This window comes from Rhipicephalus sanguineus, chromosome 10, assembly GCF_013339695.2.
Source record: "Rhipicephalus sanguineus isolate Rsan-2018 chromosome 10, BIME_Rsan_1.4, whole genome shotgun sequence".
Taxonomy (NCBI): Eukaryota; Metazoa; Arthropoda; class Arachnida; order Ixodida; family Ixodidae; genus Rhipicephalus; species Rhipicephalus sanguineus.
The window spans coordinates 121,968,392-121,984,286 of NC_051185.1; the positions used below are offsets into that span (position 1 = coordinate 121,968,392).

Consider the following 15,895-nt stretch of genomic DNA (forward strand, 5'->3'; position numbering starts at 1 on the left):
TACTGAGGTGCCTTTATCGTGGGATCAAGGAAGTGAAAAGGGACGAAAAAAAAAACATGCCACTTATGGGATATGCTCCCAAAATCTCCACATGCATACAGAGAAATACCATTTGTGCTCGATGGTATCCATTCCCACATTCACTTTCTTAGGTGTTTTTGTACATGCAATCCTGATAGTGTCAGCCCGCACTACTCTGGATAATGTTTGCAAATTTAGAACATTCTTTTTGCCCGATGGTGTCATGTAACTTGTGAACTTCACAAGCTAGCTGTTGACCAATAAAGTTGAAGACATGTGGTGGGATATTGAGTCCAACTTAAAGGAGTACTGACATGAAATTTAAAATTTTTCGGGTTGTTGCTCTAAATGAAAGCAAGGGTGTCAAGAACCCTAAAAAGAGTGTCGTGGTGCCTGCGGATGCATTGCACAGATTTTTAATACCGCTTCTTTCAACCAGCAGTTTCGGTTTCGGTTTCGAGAGGGCGGCTTCATAGTGGCGTGTCAAGTGTGCCCATGACGTCACGGGCAGACTGCAACCCACAAAATATGCACCTGGGGGGCTATTTTGTACGCGTTCTAGCGTAGAACGGGGAGGAGGATCGAACAAAAGGACAAGAGGGAGCACACAGCCAATAGGCGAGCTGGGGAATTCAGGAATGTATCCAATGCATAAATAAATGTATAATTATTCTAACTGAACATCAAAATTCAGAAGCACTGTTTTTCGCAGCTTGAAGTTGAAGAGCTCGGCGACTTTAACATTTAACTTGTGTTAACGCCTTGACATAGCGCCAGGGGGTGTCGCAGTTTCACGAGACGTTCGGTGGTGGCGCTGGCCACCACACTGTTTCATTTAGTGCTTCTAGTATTAGTGTACTTGTAAAATTCAAACGGCGCGATAATTCGAACCGTTTATTCAGTTGTCGAAATGGCGCAGCATACGCATGTTCGAGGTCCGCGCGTTCCTGATAACCAGAGAGAACTGCTGCTCTCGTTCATGGAGCAGCATCCGGAGTTGGCTGTACGAGCCAGCGAGCTAACATACGAATTCACGGCAGCGGACAGGCGCCGGCTGTGGGGCGAGCTGTCCGACGCGCTGAATAGCGAGGGCCCCGTCACCAAGTCCGCCGAACAGTGGCAGGACTGGTGGCGTAAGCAGGTGCACGACGCGCGCCGTGACGCCGCCGCGGTTGCCGAAGTGCAGCGGTGAGTGAACACCAACTAGTCTGATGAACTCGTTTTACAATGTGCGTGCGTTCGCAGGAGCACGGGCGGGGGGCGTGCCTCCGGTTTTCATGGCCGCATCCTGGTCCTTACCGGTACGCTGCGCCTGTCAGGCGCGCGTTCACTTGATTACCAGCAGGTAAGCTCTGTTCGATAATAATACGTTCCGAAATTGAGCGATGCCTAATATCTGCAATTCGTGCCTTAAGCAGATGTTCACAAAAATGGCAGCATCACATATGCAACAAATTAATGAAGTTTTGGTGTAGCTTGTCAGGAATAACGCTCGTATTTATAAATTAGGAGGAACTCCCTCTGGAGGCATTCAGGAAAACATGCAATTAAGGAATGGGATCATTAACTACTTGATCATTGCAGGACACTGTTTGTGTGCATAGTAGCAGTACAGTTTGCATAACTACCGGATGGCATCACATTGTAGTGAAGGAAAGCTGTGCTTTTGACACTTACCAGGATAACGCACCTCCTGCCCCCATGGAGGTGACAGCAGCGGTGGCAGGCACGAGTGCCACATCAAGTAAGTTGCAGCGCGGTGTTTTTTTGTGTGTTACATTCTGCCGAATGTTTATACGTATGATGGGAAAAGTGCATTGCATTCACTCTTGTGCAGCCGGGCCACAGACACCTGCAGCAGCCGAGCCGGCAGCTACGGCAACGGGTAAGTGCTGTTCATTTACCAGCTTCTAGTTGAAATGAGCTTTCTCATTTCAGGGGAAAATTCGATTGAGCACATTAAACCAGCATAACTACCTTTACACATAATGTGAAATGCATTGCAATTCTGTTAAACATGGCATGTTTTCAGATGTTCCTACCGCTCCACCGCGGCAGCGGCGGCGGCCTGTTCGTCCACCGCGGCAAAGGCGACCTCGGCGGGTAGACGTGCTGACAGATATCCAGGCTCAGTGTGCCGAGAGCCTTCTCCAGGGCACTGACCTGCTCAGGGTAAGTAGATCCTTGTGTGTTTTGTAGGTTATGGCAAGAAAACAATGTTAGCACTCGTGGTTCATGATGGAATCATGACTGCGAGATACTGTGAGCACAGATAGAAAATGCATGTGTAATTGGGAAACTGAGTCTGAGCTCCCAAGTGACCTACAGCCGGACAAACAGCTGGTTAGCCCTGAAAAGGGCTGTTTGGAGGTGAGAGATGCGTTTGAGTTGATGACTGAAGAGGAGTTCCGGCAAGACCTTGGTCTGTCCAAACAAACGGCGCATAGTTTGTACGTCGCACTTGGCACCACCACTGGATGCCACCAGGCCAGTGGCTTTTCGTCAGAGAGGAAAGTGTTGTGCACACGCAGATTCCTGCAAGCAAGAGCTTCCAGGAGACAGCTGGTAGCGAAGAGTTCATGGTTGTCCACACAATGATTTCAGGTGGCCGAGGCCATGCGCTCTTCCATCGAGCGGCTCGCCATAGCCGCGGAACGCAACACGGCCCTGTTGCGGCGAACGGCGGGGGCTGCGGAGCGGGCGGCTGATGCGCAGGAGGCTCTTCTCGCAGAGCTCAGGGGCAGGGCCAGCCTCCAGGGTCCTGCGGGAAGAGACACGGATTGAAGTGTCTTTTCTTTTTTTGTTAGTTCAAACATAGCTTTATGTATCCTTTTGTTTTCCTTTTTTAGACACGGATTGAAGTGTTTTTTTTTTCTTTTTTTGTTAGTTCAAACATAGCTTTATGTATCCTTTTGTTTTCCTTTTTTATTTTTTTTGACTGCTTCAAGGGAAGTACGTTACCCATTTTTTGTGTGTTCTTGTTTTTCTTTCTTTAGTGCTCCAAGTGTAGTCCATTACCTATTTTTGTCTTTACATTTTCTTTAACTGCTTCAAGTGAAGCATGTCAACCGTTTCTCTGTTCTTGTTTCTTTTGTTGTTGTTTTTTCTTGACTGCTGCAAGCATAGCACATCTACAATTTTCATGGGGTTTTTTTGCCGGCTTCAAGTGAAGCATGTCAACCCTTTTTTTTGTTTCTTTTGTTTTTTCCTTGAGTGCTGCAAGTGCGACACATGCACCATTTTTTCATTTTTACTGCTGCAAGAGCAGCATGTCTACTGTTTTCTGCATCTGTTACGTTATGACTGCTGCAAGAGCAGCATGTCTACTGTTTTCTGTATCTGTTACGTTATGACTGCTGCAAGAGCAGCATGTCTACTGTTTTCTGTATCTGTTACGTTATGACTGCTGCAAAAGCAGCATGTCTACTGTTTTCTGCATCTGTTACGTTATGACTGCTGCAAGAGCAGCATGTCTACTGTTTTCTGTATCTGTTACGTTATGACTGCTGCAAGAGCAGCATGTCTACTGTTTTCTGTATCTGTTACGTTAAGACTGCTGCAAAAGCAGCATGTCTACTGTTTTCTGCATCTGTTACGTTATGACTGCTGCAAGAGCAGCATGTCTACTGTTTTCTGCATCTGTTACGTTATGACTGCTGCAAGAGCAGCATGTCTACTGTTTTCTGCATCTGTTACGTTATGACTGCTGCAAAAGCAGCATGTCAACTGTTTTCTGCATCTGTTACGTTATGACTGCTGCAAGAGCAGCATGTCTACTGTTTTCTGCATCTGTTACGTTATGACTGCTGCAAGAGCAGCATGTCTACTGTTTTCTGCATCTGTTACGTTATGACTGCTGCAAAAGCAGCATGTCAACTGTTTTCTGCATCTGTTACGTTATGACTGCTGCAAGAGCAGCATGTCTACTGTTTTCTGCATCTGTTACTTTTTTATGGCTGCAACCTCTGTATGTTTTCATTCCATGTATTTGTGTAGTGCTCAATCATCAAAACTGTGACACTCACAACTGAATGTAGTAGTCATTTTGAGAACTGTCTAACTGTGATTGTACTGTGATACAAGTAAAGCAGTCATTTTGACTGCGCCACAATTTTACACATAAAACTGGGCGTTTTTTGGGGCAGTGCACTTTCACGTACCCCAAAAGTCATTTTAACACACCAGGACAGTGATGCTCTTGTTTTACAGCTTGTTCAAAGTGACTAGAGAAAGATGGCCGATGTGTGGCATTTGTGGAAAAACAGACGTGCACTGCACGTGCAAAGTTTATGCAGAGCGGCAAAGTGCATTTTCCTTCTGCCTAAATGTGACAAACATTATTTTAGCTAGATAACACAGTGATTAACTTGTGAAAAACAAAAAACAGCCCTTGTGAGCAGTTGCTGGGGACAGAGAGAAGGAATGAGAGGTGCTTTCTATACAGGCTTGGCCACCAAACAGGCTTGGCCAATCAGTTTTGAAATGCAGCTGCAACATCACATGAGACATGGTAATCGTAATCAGAGATCTCAGAGGAGTACTGACACAATTTCCAGGCACCACAAAAAGAGAATTTTCAGTTTCCTAGGTATGCAGCGCTGAAGCTCTGCACACACCGGAGCTAGATAGTATGTTTAGAATATTTCACTTGGATTTCAAAGTTTCAGTCACGCAGCATCTGTACGCCAGCCCATCGCAATGAACGTTATCGTAATGAGTCAGCACAGTTCACAAGGTTCGCCAACTTTGCATCTTGCACGCAGCATAAGTAATAGAAGTCACTGTCATAGCTGGTGGAAGACAAATTTATTAATTTATTGACTGCTTACATGCACCACACGTGACTGACAGAGCTGCTACTAGTATGCCGCCAGTCTCCTAGTGATGTCAGACTGTGCATACACTTCACTGCGAGGCGGCTTCCTTGATATCGAAACCAAAAAAGCCTTAATGAGGCAGCGGTAGTGAAAATACCTTCAATGCATTACCATACCCCACGGCACTCTATGGTTCTCGGTACCAGTATTTTTATTTAGAGCAACAATATGAAAATATATAAAATTCGAGTCACAACTGCTATAAGTGCACTGTTGTGTTGTAGTCGTATGCTTTGGTTTCATGTACCTGATAAGTCATGGCAGTCTGTGCACTAATAGTTCAGTTGAATTTGATGGCTTTTTTTATTCAGGTAGTGCAGGTGTTTGACCTTGATGTGAGGGATGGCTAATTAGCTAGGAATATTTTGCTCCTGGCAGGTTCTTGTGATATTTCGAGCATTATCTAGTCAGTGTAGTACTTGGTGTAAAAACGCAAAATTTTTGAATATTTTCCCTATGTTCTCATTATGTGTTGCGCGCGCATGCATCGACCAGACGCATGGAAGTTCTGTTACATGTAGCATGTGAGATGGTCAGCATACGTTTTGCCTTGCTTCCCCAATTATGTACCGTGCACCCAAGCTCGCAGAGTGGTGCAGTCAGGGCCAGTTGTGTTGTATCCAAGATCTCTCAAATACTCAAATGATGTGTCGTGTCCACAGAATGACAATCATTTGTAATACCTCAATACGTGTCATGGTTTTCTTCAGTCGATGCTTGCATTTCGTTCAATATTTGTAACAAACGTTGCATTCACATGTTACTGCATTTTTCAGCCATTGAATGACTGTATATAAAATATGGTAATACAATCATTTAATTGTTTCTTTTTATTTTCTTTTGTCTGCAAAGTTAATACTTCTAAAGTTTGCGAGATCTGCTGTGCGTGGCCGAGCAACAGAAAAATGCATTGCTGCGTTAGCTATAGTCACGTGCCGTGGTGTTGAGGCTATTTTCCACATTATTGCCAATGCTGCGGCCGATAGCCTCAACACCACGCCGCGTGACGGTAGGTGATGCAGCAATGTAGTTTTTCGTCAATTGGTCATGCACTGCAGATTCCGCAAACTTTTGCGGCCGACGGTATACACACAGAAAGTGCACTACCATGCCACACAAACACATGGAAATGATCACAACACAGTGTTGTGTCCTGTGTGTTTCATTGTCTCGCATTTTGCAGTGTTCTGTCATTATGTTCATCAACCAACTAGCCTGCGCAAAAAGAAAGAAACGAAGGAGAAAGGCACAGAGGTTCAATTTTGTACTATTAAGCACAGTTTAACAAAAGCAAGTGAACTTTGAGTAAGGTCTGCGATGGTGCAGAAAATTTTTTGTAGCAAATTTTTTTTTCATGCGATATAGAAAAACGGCATCATTTACACCAGTTACATCTACGAGGTGTGAGTGTGATGCGTGGGACACTTGGCATAGAATGATGTCAATGTTTTGTGACCTGTGTTAATATGCGCACATCTTAACTTACCAGTCCTGTGCTGGTGATGGTGTGCTGTCGCCAGGCATGTCTTGGACACATTAGAAAAGGCTGACGACGGCATCGCGCTGCTGCCTGCCCCTGAGGTAGATCTCCTGCAACGACGGCAGCGCCTGCGAGGCTTGTGGCAGCTCTGCATCGTCCTGGCCTGGCCTTTCCCCGCTGTCGACGTCCTCGTCGAACACCGGCTCGCCTGCCTCCAAGGCAATGTTGTGGAGAGAAGCACAGGGTGAAACAATTGCCCCTGCTCGGCTGGGGCTGTAGAACAGGGTTCTGTAGCGCTGCAAGCAGCGGAACCTGCTCTTCAGCACTCCGATACACCTTTCCACAACATGGCGCATGGAGGAGTGCTCTTTGTTGTAGAGACACTCAGGGGAGACACCGCGTGGATGGCCAGGAACTGGTATCATCAGCCATGGCTCCAAAGGATAGCCTGAGTCACCTGTAATACAAATATGATAGCTGAGTTTAGGGTTTCCAGGTTTGGCTGCTTAGCCCCAAATCAGCCATTTATTCAAGCTGTCAGCGGGGAAAAATTGACAGTTGTAAAATATGAATCGAAATGTGAGTAGCTGATAGCATGCTGCAATCTAGAACTTGCTATTTGAGTCATTGACCCTACAACCATGCCACTTGAAACCTTTTCAAGCTTCTCCATCGGCACGGTGCGTCAGACACGGGCACTTTCATTTCAACCGAATGATCCTAATTTGCACATTGGCAGCTTCAGGTGGAACGAGAGTTGCAGGATCTACAGGTGGAAGCTATAAGTATGTGAATCCATGCAGTAATACATACATACGAAGACACAAAACTACAAAGATACGTCCAACAGAAACCATACAGTGCATCTTGCAGAGAGAGCAGTTAAGGAGCTTCTCGATCTCAGCTCAAACGCACAGGCGCAAGAAGTTTTATTATTGACAGCATTCATGAAAAGATTTACAGTCTACTGGTCTCAGCTCTATAAATACAGATGAGACTGCAACTGGGGAACTTGAATTGTTCGAGCTTTGATATCCCCCAGAAATTACTGATAAAATTAATGCAAACATAACACAGCTAAACTGCAGCTGCGAGTGAAATAGTTCGATAGTGTTCAAGAGTGTCTTGTTCTCTTAAATTGAGCCAAACTATCAAAATTATCTAGATCTGGCGACGCCTAAACGGCTGGCCTTCGAGCACACGGCTAGAGAACATGGCGACTTGGGCAGCCTAGGCTCCCAAAACTGAATTCGTTAGACACATTAATTAGAACTAACAGACCAGAAACCCTAAGGAAAGTATAGGGGAAGTTATTTGTAGTATATATAGTGTAAAATCTGTAGAAAGTAAAGTGGACGAAAAAACAGCTTGTCATTCACAGGAACTGAACCTGTGACCTAATTAATGTGTCTAACAAAGAAAAACGAGCCCTTGAAATGCCCCTTCTTTTGTTCAAAATTGAATTTGTCATTTCACACACACAAAAGGAAATGCTTTTGAATACACAACTCACACTCGGGGACTGATGCCTGGGGCCTTACTTTGCAAACTACTCATTCCTGAATGCAACTTCAAACTGTAATTTGCAGTCAACAAGACAACTGAAAGCGCTCCGCACTTGTTGACATTATACAAGTACGATATTCTACAAACTGCTTCTGCAGCTAAGATTACGTTCAGTCAAAACAAGCTCTTTTGAGCACATTCGCGCAGTACTTATTTGTGATGTCGAAACAAGTTAGTTTTTTGCAGTCTTTTCCAGACTTGTTAAGGAAGTTCCACTTTTGAGACAGCACAAGAAGCTTTGTTATCTTGCACAAAATGGTTGCTATAGTCGACACGGTATCTTTGAATATTAGCAAATCTTATTCACAAATGTTCTTGTTGTGTTTATTTACATTTTGGCCGAAAGGTTTATTTATTCATGTAAGCAATACCCCTGTCACACGGCACATATAATGCCAGTCACAGTAAATGACATTCTCTTTGAATGTCATTGTGGTCTTGCGTTCATGGCTTACACCGGTATATGAAATGGCTTGTCCAATGGATGCTGAAGTTTGTCGCCAGTGCAGTGTGCTTTTTTGCTTGTGCTGGCCAAACTATAGATGTCGTGTTCAAATGCCAACCTTGCTACTGCGGCATTACTTCCCCAAAACAGCATGGAAGAATTGGAAAACAAGAAGTAAGAGACGAGCGTTTGTAAATGTGGTAAAAAAAATGTTTATAATTTCCACAAACTGCTTCAACTACTGCGTTGTACATCAAATAGACATAAAAAGGTTAACAACAGTCATTACACAACCTTGACATTGATTGCATTTCGCTATGCATTACTATTTTTCTTCTTATTATATTTTTGTTTAGCTCCCGTCATGAAATTGGACGTCACGTTTGCACGAGTTCGGAAAACACTGCAACGGGTGAATGTCGTTCATTGTGCCCGCATAGCAGGCACAAAAAATGGCATTACCCCCTAATCACATTCACAGCAAATGACATTACATGTGCTGTGGTACGGGGGGTATAAGAACGTCGAAATTGTTATCACCCTCACTAGCCTACTTTTACTGCCCTTGGCAAATCGTGGCTACATTTTCCCAATTTTTTCAACTACTTTTTTGTTTCCAACATGCAACCATGGCTGAGTGCTCTGCTCTTGATTATGAAACGTCGCAACAAAAAAACATGACACATTGACAGTGAAGACACAAAGACAAGCATCGCACTTTGTCTGTGTGCCTCTTCATAGTCAGTGTTTCATGTCTTTTCATGGCAACGTTTCGTAACCATGAACCGCTACACACAGACCCAACTGTCGGTTCTCTGCAACTGTTAGTGGTACACATTTTGATCGCTCACCGAGTACATATTCGCCAGGCTGAAGTTGTGCAGCAAGGCGCTTGTGTAGTGGGTTGTGCCTCCACACCCAGGAATCATGGCATGATCCTGGAAAACGGGGGTCGACGACCAGAATGCGGAGGCCTGCGTCGCACACCTGCAATCAAAAGTAGTATGCAATGTGATACAGGTATGTTTGAAAGCATCTGCTTCTACCAATCTCACAAAAACATAAAATGCGCGCGCACGTTGGGACAAACTGTACACCGTTTGAATAAAATATCACAGACGAACAGTAACTGAGAACCGGCAATCGGGCAATGACGCCGACTCTAACCAGAACAAAGCACACTCGTGAAATGGCCCTAAATGTCTTCGGGTTCAACATACCTTCATCGTTATCGCTGACCAACTTTCCCTTCACCATGGTATTTAGTCCAGTTAGCGCGGCGACTTACGCAATACCACCAAGGTATACAACTCAATTTCCTTAAGGTCGAGCTTGCAGACTCAGAACATGCATTCAGCTGGGCACATTTCTTATTAGACACTGCGCTTATCATTAATTGCCGTGCACACATTGAGCTTCAACGAGTCCGCATTCAGTCCTCCGGACGATAAAGCATGCACTCGCACTGCAATCTTTTCATCGTGGGACCAGGCACAGTAAAGAAGAAGAAAATCAACGAGAGCCGCTCACGAATGGCGACTACGTTTATGGAGAAGTCAGAGGTACTTACGATCATAACGTTGAGTGCATAAAACCCCTTCCGGGTCATGAAGCTCGCCGTATCCGCTTTGCTGAGACCTTCCGGCTTCTCAATGGCAATCAGTGCGCCGTCCACGCACGCAAGCGCACCAGGAATGCGGCCAAGTCGTGCGAATGCCGCCTTCGCCTCTTCCTTGGCAGCCGCCGTCAACGGAAAGTCCACCAACTTCCGCCGCCTACCAAGGACGATGATAGCCTCCGCCACTTCATGAATCGTGTTGCTGACGGAGGACTGAGACATGCCGATGAACTCTTCGCAACCTACACTCTCCTGGAAGCACCCGGTTGCAAAGAATCGCAGTGCGCACAACACCTTCCTCTCTGTGGAAAGGCCACTAGCTCGCTGGCATCCGATGATGGGGTCAAGTTCGTCGCACAAGCGACGCACTGTTAGTTTGGATAGACGAAAGTGCCGCCGGAACTCCTCGTCTGTCATCACCTCAAACGCATCTTCTACCTCGGGGCTTCGTTTCTGCGTAACTGCAGCAGCCACGCAGGCGACACGAAATGGCATGAACGAGAACGGAGACGCCATTTTCGCAAACTGTCAGCGCGATAGAGACAATAGAGAGATGCGCGGGAAGCCCACTCCTCTGGCCCCAGCACTTTCGTTTCGATCCAATATAAGTCATTTGCGGAGACTGTTTTGTATCCGTTCTATCGCTAGAACGGGGCCGGAGACTGTTCTAACACCTCCTCCCCGTTCTAAGCAAAACTTGTGGCTATTCTCACGTCTTGACCGTCAGTATAACCTCGACCAATCCGGTGTGGCTTCCTCTCCTCCTTTTGTTCGATCCTCCTCCCCGTTCTATGCTAGAACGCGTACAAAATAGCGCCCCAGGGCCCCTAAAGTGCTCTGCACGTATCATCATCAAGGCGGTCGAAGAGCAAGACGAAGAAGACTTCTCCTTGGCGCGAGCGCGCGCTCGAGATGTTACAAATGGCTATGGTAGGATTTAGGAAGCGGACGGCCGCCAATGGAAATACGGACAAAGCCCAGCGCAAAAGCTGCTTTGCATTTAAAACAGCAATTTCATGTATAGGTAATATTTTTTAGATGTGAAGAAGCTTTTGCGCTGGGCTTTGTCCATAGTTCCATTGGCGACCGTCCGCTTTCTAAAACCTACCATAGCCATCTGTAACATATTGAGCGCGCGCTCGCGTCAAGGACAAGTCTTCTTCATCTTGTTCTTCGACCGCCTTGATGATGATACGTGCAGAGCGCGCGCTCGCGCCATGGAGAAGTCGTCTTCGTCTTGTTCTTCGGCCGCCTTGATACGTGCAGAGCATTTTAGGGACCCTGGCTGCCGTATGCTGTTCTAGCTTGGCGTAACGCAGACGAACCCACGTGTGTTGGAACGCGCTAGCGCGTTCGGGCGTGTGTAAGGGGCTGGATAAGACGCTGTGGCCTCTCCCCCTTACACTCTTTTAGCAATCACGTGATGGCGTCGGAGAACGCGATTCTGCAGACGCGCGATGAACCCGCGTGGCGTTCTCCAACAAGAGTTCGGGACGAGTAACAGCAACAGCAACTGCTGTGAATTCATGTTGTGCTCCACATACAAGGACACGTTAACATCGGGCAAGGTGCCCGTTATGAACGGAACTTTAAGTCGACCCATGCACTCCTTCGCATCGCCACATGGTTCCCTTTAGTGGGAGATGGTGAAATTTTTTATTTCAAAGAAACGATATATTAGGGACTTGTCATAGTATCGTGACGACGGCTGCCTATTTTCTCTCGCTCGTACAGATAAAAATATGGCTGATCCCTGTGTCATAGGAATTGGTATACGTAACACGAAAGTGAAACGTGGCGTCACAGGAGTAGCTTATTATTTATAGTGCATTGGTATATGAGAGCTTGTACAATGTCTATGTTGTTTGGCATATATAGCACCGCTTGATGTGGAGGCACTCACGTTGACGCCTGGTGGCACACATGTCACCGCCCCGTTAAAAAGGGGACGCTCATGGCATCCATCCATCCATCCAAGAGCACCGTGAGAGGAAATGTGTGAAAGATAAAATGCGCGTTCATGTACCCTGCGTTATGTGTTTGGCGGTAGCTCAGTGGGCTAAACGCCCGCCAGCCGTCGTCGAGGACCTATAGGTCATTGGCTCGACTCCTGCCAACGGACATTTTCTTTGTTTTATTGCGATTGCAATTATATGGACACACTCGGAAGATTTTTGCCTTCGTCGTCACCGTCATGTCCCAGGTATATACATGTATGTATATAAAAAAACCAAAAATAAAAATAATCCCGATGAAAAAAATTCGGAAATTCTCGACCGGGGTTTCGAACTTGCAGCTCGCTGCCTTAGACGACTACGCCATGCCTCATTCGTTCTCCAGGATACTAACGGCAGAATACCAACGCACGGGACGCCGCACGCGGGGAAATGAAAATTATGCGAGACGCAGGGCCATGCTGCATCGTTGCCCGTGCTGTTGCCGCCCTGCGTTTGCGTCTTAACGCAGGCGACCCGCGCTAGTTTTTCATTTTGGGGTTGTAGCGCCACGCCACTCGCGGTCAGTCGGCCAAGAAAAAGAAGAGCGCCCCGTCGCTCGTGGTGGCGCGAGCTAGTGGGAAAGCTTTGGCTCTTGTAGACTTATGCCACTGGATGGAAGAAACGAGACGGCTGACCAGAATCGCATTATGTATGTTACACCGCGACCAGAATCCTGAGGCTAAAATTACAGCGCAAACGCACAAGACACCGACGAAGAAAAAAAAAGACACACAGGATACAAACGCGGAATAACAACTGCTTTATTCTTTCATAGTCCAACGCATATATGCATAAGCCCAAGCATAGGCGTGCGCAGGGGGAGGTGCAGGGGGACGGCCTTGACCTGCTAATTAGAAGGGCCAAACTAAGGGTTAGTTGAAGTAGCAACTGTGACAGTTCGCGCTCGTCCTCTTTGTACCTGTGCGTTCTTTTCATGCTCCTTCTTTGTGTTTGAGCAGCGCGCTGCAAGTGTCGAGCTGTGACAGTTGTTAGTTCGCACTCGCCTTGTGTGTTTTCTCTTCCTGCGTCCTTTGTGCTTCAGCAGTGCCCAGCAAGTTTCTAACTGCTTGCCGTTCTTCCTGTGAAATTCTAATTTCTTGCTATCGCATTCATTGCTTCGCCCTTGAGGCAAAACTGTGACTGAGAGAAAGGGTTTCGTGGCGTACGAGACAGGTATTTTGCGTTATTCATGTAATGACCAGTGAATCGTGTTCGTCATACTTTGATCCCCTGCTATGCCAATTTTAGTATATTAGAAGTTATGAAGACGGCCAGGAGAGTGTCCAGACGTAGGCGGCTAGATAGATAGATAGATAGATAGATAGATAGATAGATAGATAGATAGATAGATAGATAGATAGATAGACAGATAGATAGATAGACAGATAGATAGATAGATAGATAGATAGATAGATAGATAGATAGATAGATAGATAGATAGATAGATAGATAGATAGATAGATAGATAGATAGATAGATAGATAGATAGATAGATAGATAGATAGATAGATAGATAGATAGATAGATAGATAGATAGAAACGGCCAAAGTGCCTGAGGTTCGCTAAGAAATGCGAAGCATTTCTTAGCGAACCTCACGATATGCGAAGCATTTCTTAGCGAACCTCAGGCACTTTGGCCGTTTCTATCTACGTATCTATCTATCTATCTAGCCGCCTACGTCTGGACACTCTCCTGGCCGTCTTCATAACTTCTAATATACCAAAATTGGCATAGCAGGGGATCAAAGTATGACGAACACGATTCACTGGTCATTACATGAATAACGCAAAATACCTGTCTCGTACGTCACGAAACCCTTTCTCTCAGTCACGTGTGGCACATACCCGTAAGCCAGAGTTAATGTTATGCGGGTATGTGCCACAGGTGATACAGAGTCACAACTAACACAGTAATCGCGAACACACACGTTGATACGCAAGCAAAGTGACAATAATAATTGTTAGGGTTTTATGTCCTAAATCCATCGGGTATTCTTCAACGTGTACCTACATCGCACAGAACACGGGCATATAGCATTTTGCCTTCATCGAATTGCGACCGCCGCGGCCGGGATCGAACCCGCGACCTTCGGGTCAGCAACCGAGCGCCTTAACCGCTACACCACCGTGGCGGACGCAAGAAAAGTGAAGAAACTGAAAACAGGACGCCCCTGGAAGACGCTCAACTATCATCCACTCGTACACGTGATCCGCAACGTGGACCACGTGGATTACGCAAAAACCGGCGTCAGTGCTTCCTACAATAAATCTCCTGAGAGCTCCAGGCCTCTCATCGTTACCGGTGACTTCAACATTGATTTAACAAGACCCAACAATGCTTGATCCTTATACTGCGTGAAAAACGGATTGGATGTGGAGAGGGCATCAAAAGACCTCGCTGCCACGTCCACGACAGGAGGCATCATAGATCATTTCATCGTAAGAGACATCCAGGATTTCCACCAGCTGCACTATACCTCGCACTTCACTACACTTAGAATCCTCATAGCCGCGATCACGAACGGATCCGATTAACAAGTCCGGTCCAGCTGCTGGTCCTCAGTGATTACGGTGATGATGACCTTGTTCAAGAACTGTCAAGAACCCGTTCTACACATAAACACGGATACGTGAACCGTGCGTGCGTTCTCCGACATAACGGACACGTATAAGTATAACAACTGTAATTGTGACTGTGACGTACGTGCAGTGCGCCTGCACGTGCCACTGGGCTGTGTATATATGTCGGGAAACTTTTCTGAATAAAGCTTAGTTGCGAGTAAGGGCTGTCCTGTGCATCTGCGTTATTTCTTTTTCCTGTTCGGATTCGCGCTATAGAGCATTGAAGAATATAAGCACTACATATCAGCTCACCGCGTCTGGTGTTGGTTACACCCATGTTGCTGTTGCCATCGTTACGCAACTGTAAACAACTGGTCATATAATAGATATGCGACTCTTCAACATATGAGTGTGCGTATACCAGTTCCATATTTCTCTAGCGTCATTCCGTAACGTTTCGCTCAATGTTAAAAATTACGCCACACTCACCATCCCGCGCATGCTTCGTATAACATCGATTCCCACGGTACGTGGAATCTGCCAAATTTTTTTCTTCGCCATTTGATGGCGCTTATTTTGCTGACGTATTCCGTAGCGGAAATGCTTCATGAAAGTCTTAGTGGACCCCGGCATAAAGCACTTTCGTGTTAAAATAACGTTGAAGAAAAAAACTCTACATAGGTATCGCTTCGACTCTGCTTTCGCATTTCTGAAGTGGCATATCATTTTGTACTAATTACGAAATGATATTCCGGAATCTGAAGAAGGGAATTTGAAGCTTCATTTATATTCGTCACTTTATTCTATTTGTCTCCAGTAAATTCTATAGACAGGATGTGTTTTTTAGCAAAAGGTATTTCTGTGTTCTCAAGAAAGCGCATTAAGGTATGGCTCGTTGTGTGCGTAGCCTTATGGCCGTGGGGCTGAAAGCTTTTTCTATCGAAGCTCTGTTGTCATAGAGAAAGTTTGATAGAATAAAGCTTGCGTGATTAGAAGCCCACCCATGGTCATCTCGCTACAATCACGACTTGACAATACAAGAGCGGTTTACTGATATACACCGTCGCGCCTATATACCGCCAATTGCAGGTTAACGCGAACAGGGACAGCCAAACCGTCCCTTGAATGAACGAGAAATCTCGTTATAGCCTATTGATCCGGCCATTGAAAAGGAAAACTACTTGCCAATAGCAAAAACTATTTCTCGAGTGATGCAATGACTGCGAATATCCTGAATGTTTCAAAGATTTTGTTGCGCATAATTTCAAGTAGGAATAAAGTGCGGTGAAGTGCGAAGAATTCCCACTGTAAGATTGTGGCAGCAGTCTT

The 15,895-nt window shown here is 45.8% G+C and overlaps 1 protein-coding gene across 1 annotated transcript; it reads right to left on the bottom strand.

Annotated features, from left to right (window-relative positions):
• Nucleotides 1–2,109: 2,109 nt before the first annotated feature.
• Nucleotides 2,110–6,615, bottom strand: LOC119371741 (uncharacterized). The gene is made up of 2 exons (XM_037642198.2): nt 6,385–6,615; nt 2,110–2,782 (listed from the first exon to the last, which is right to left on the bottom strand). Exons 1-2 carry the CDS (start codon nt 6,530–6,532, stop codon nt 2,622–2,624), a joined length of 309 nt encoding a protein of 102 aa, XP_037498126.1. The 5' UTR covers nt 6,533–6,615; the 3' UTR covers nt 2,110–2,621.
• Nucleotides 6,616–15,895: the final 9,280 nt, after the last annotated feature.

What these genes read in the sequence shown, in the direction of transcription:
- LOC119371741 (XM_037642198.2), bottom strand. Translation starts at nt 6,532, where the DNA reads ATGCAGAGCTGCCACAAGCCTCGCAGGCGCTGCCGTCGTTGCAGGAGA. An exon ending in CCATCACCAGCACAGGACTG is followed by an intron (nt 2,783 to 6,384) that starts GTAAGTTAAGAT and finishes CTCTTCCCGCAG; the next exon opens with GACCCTGGAGGCTGGCCCTG.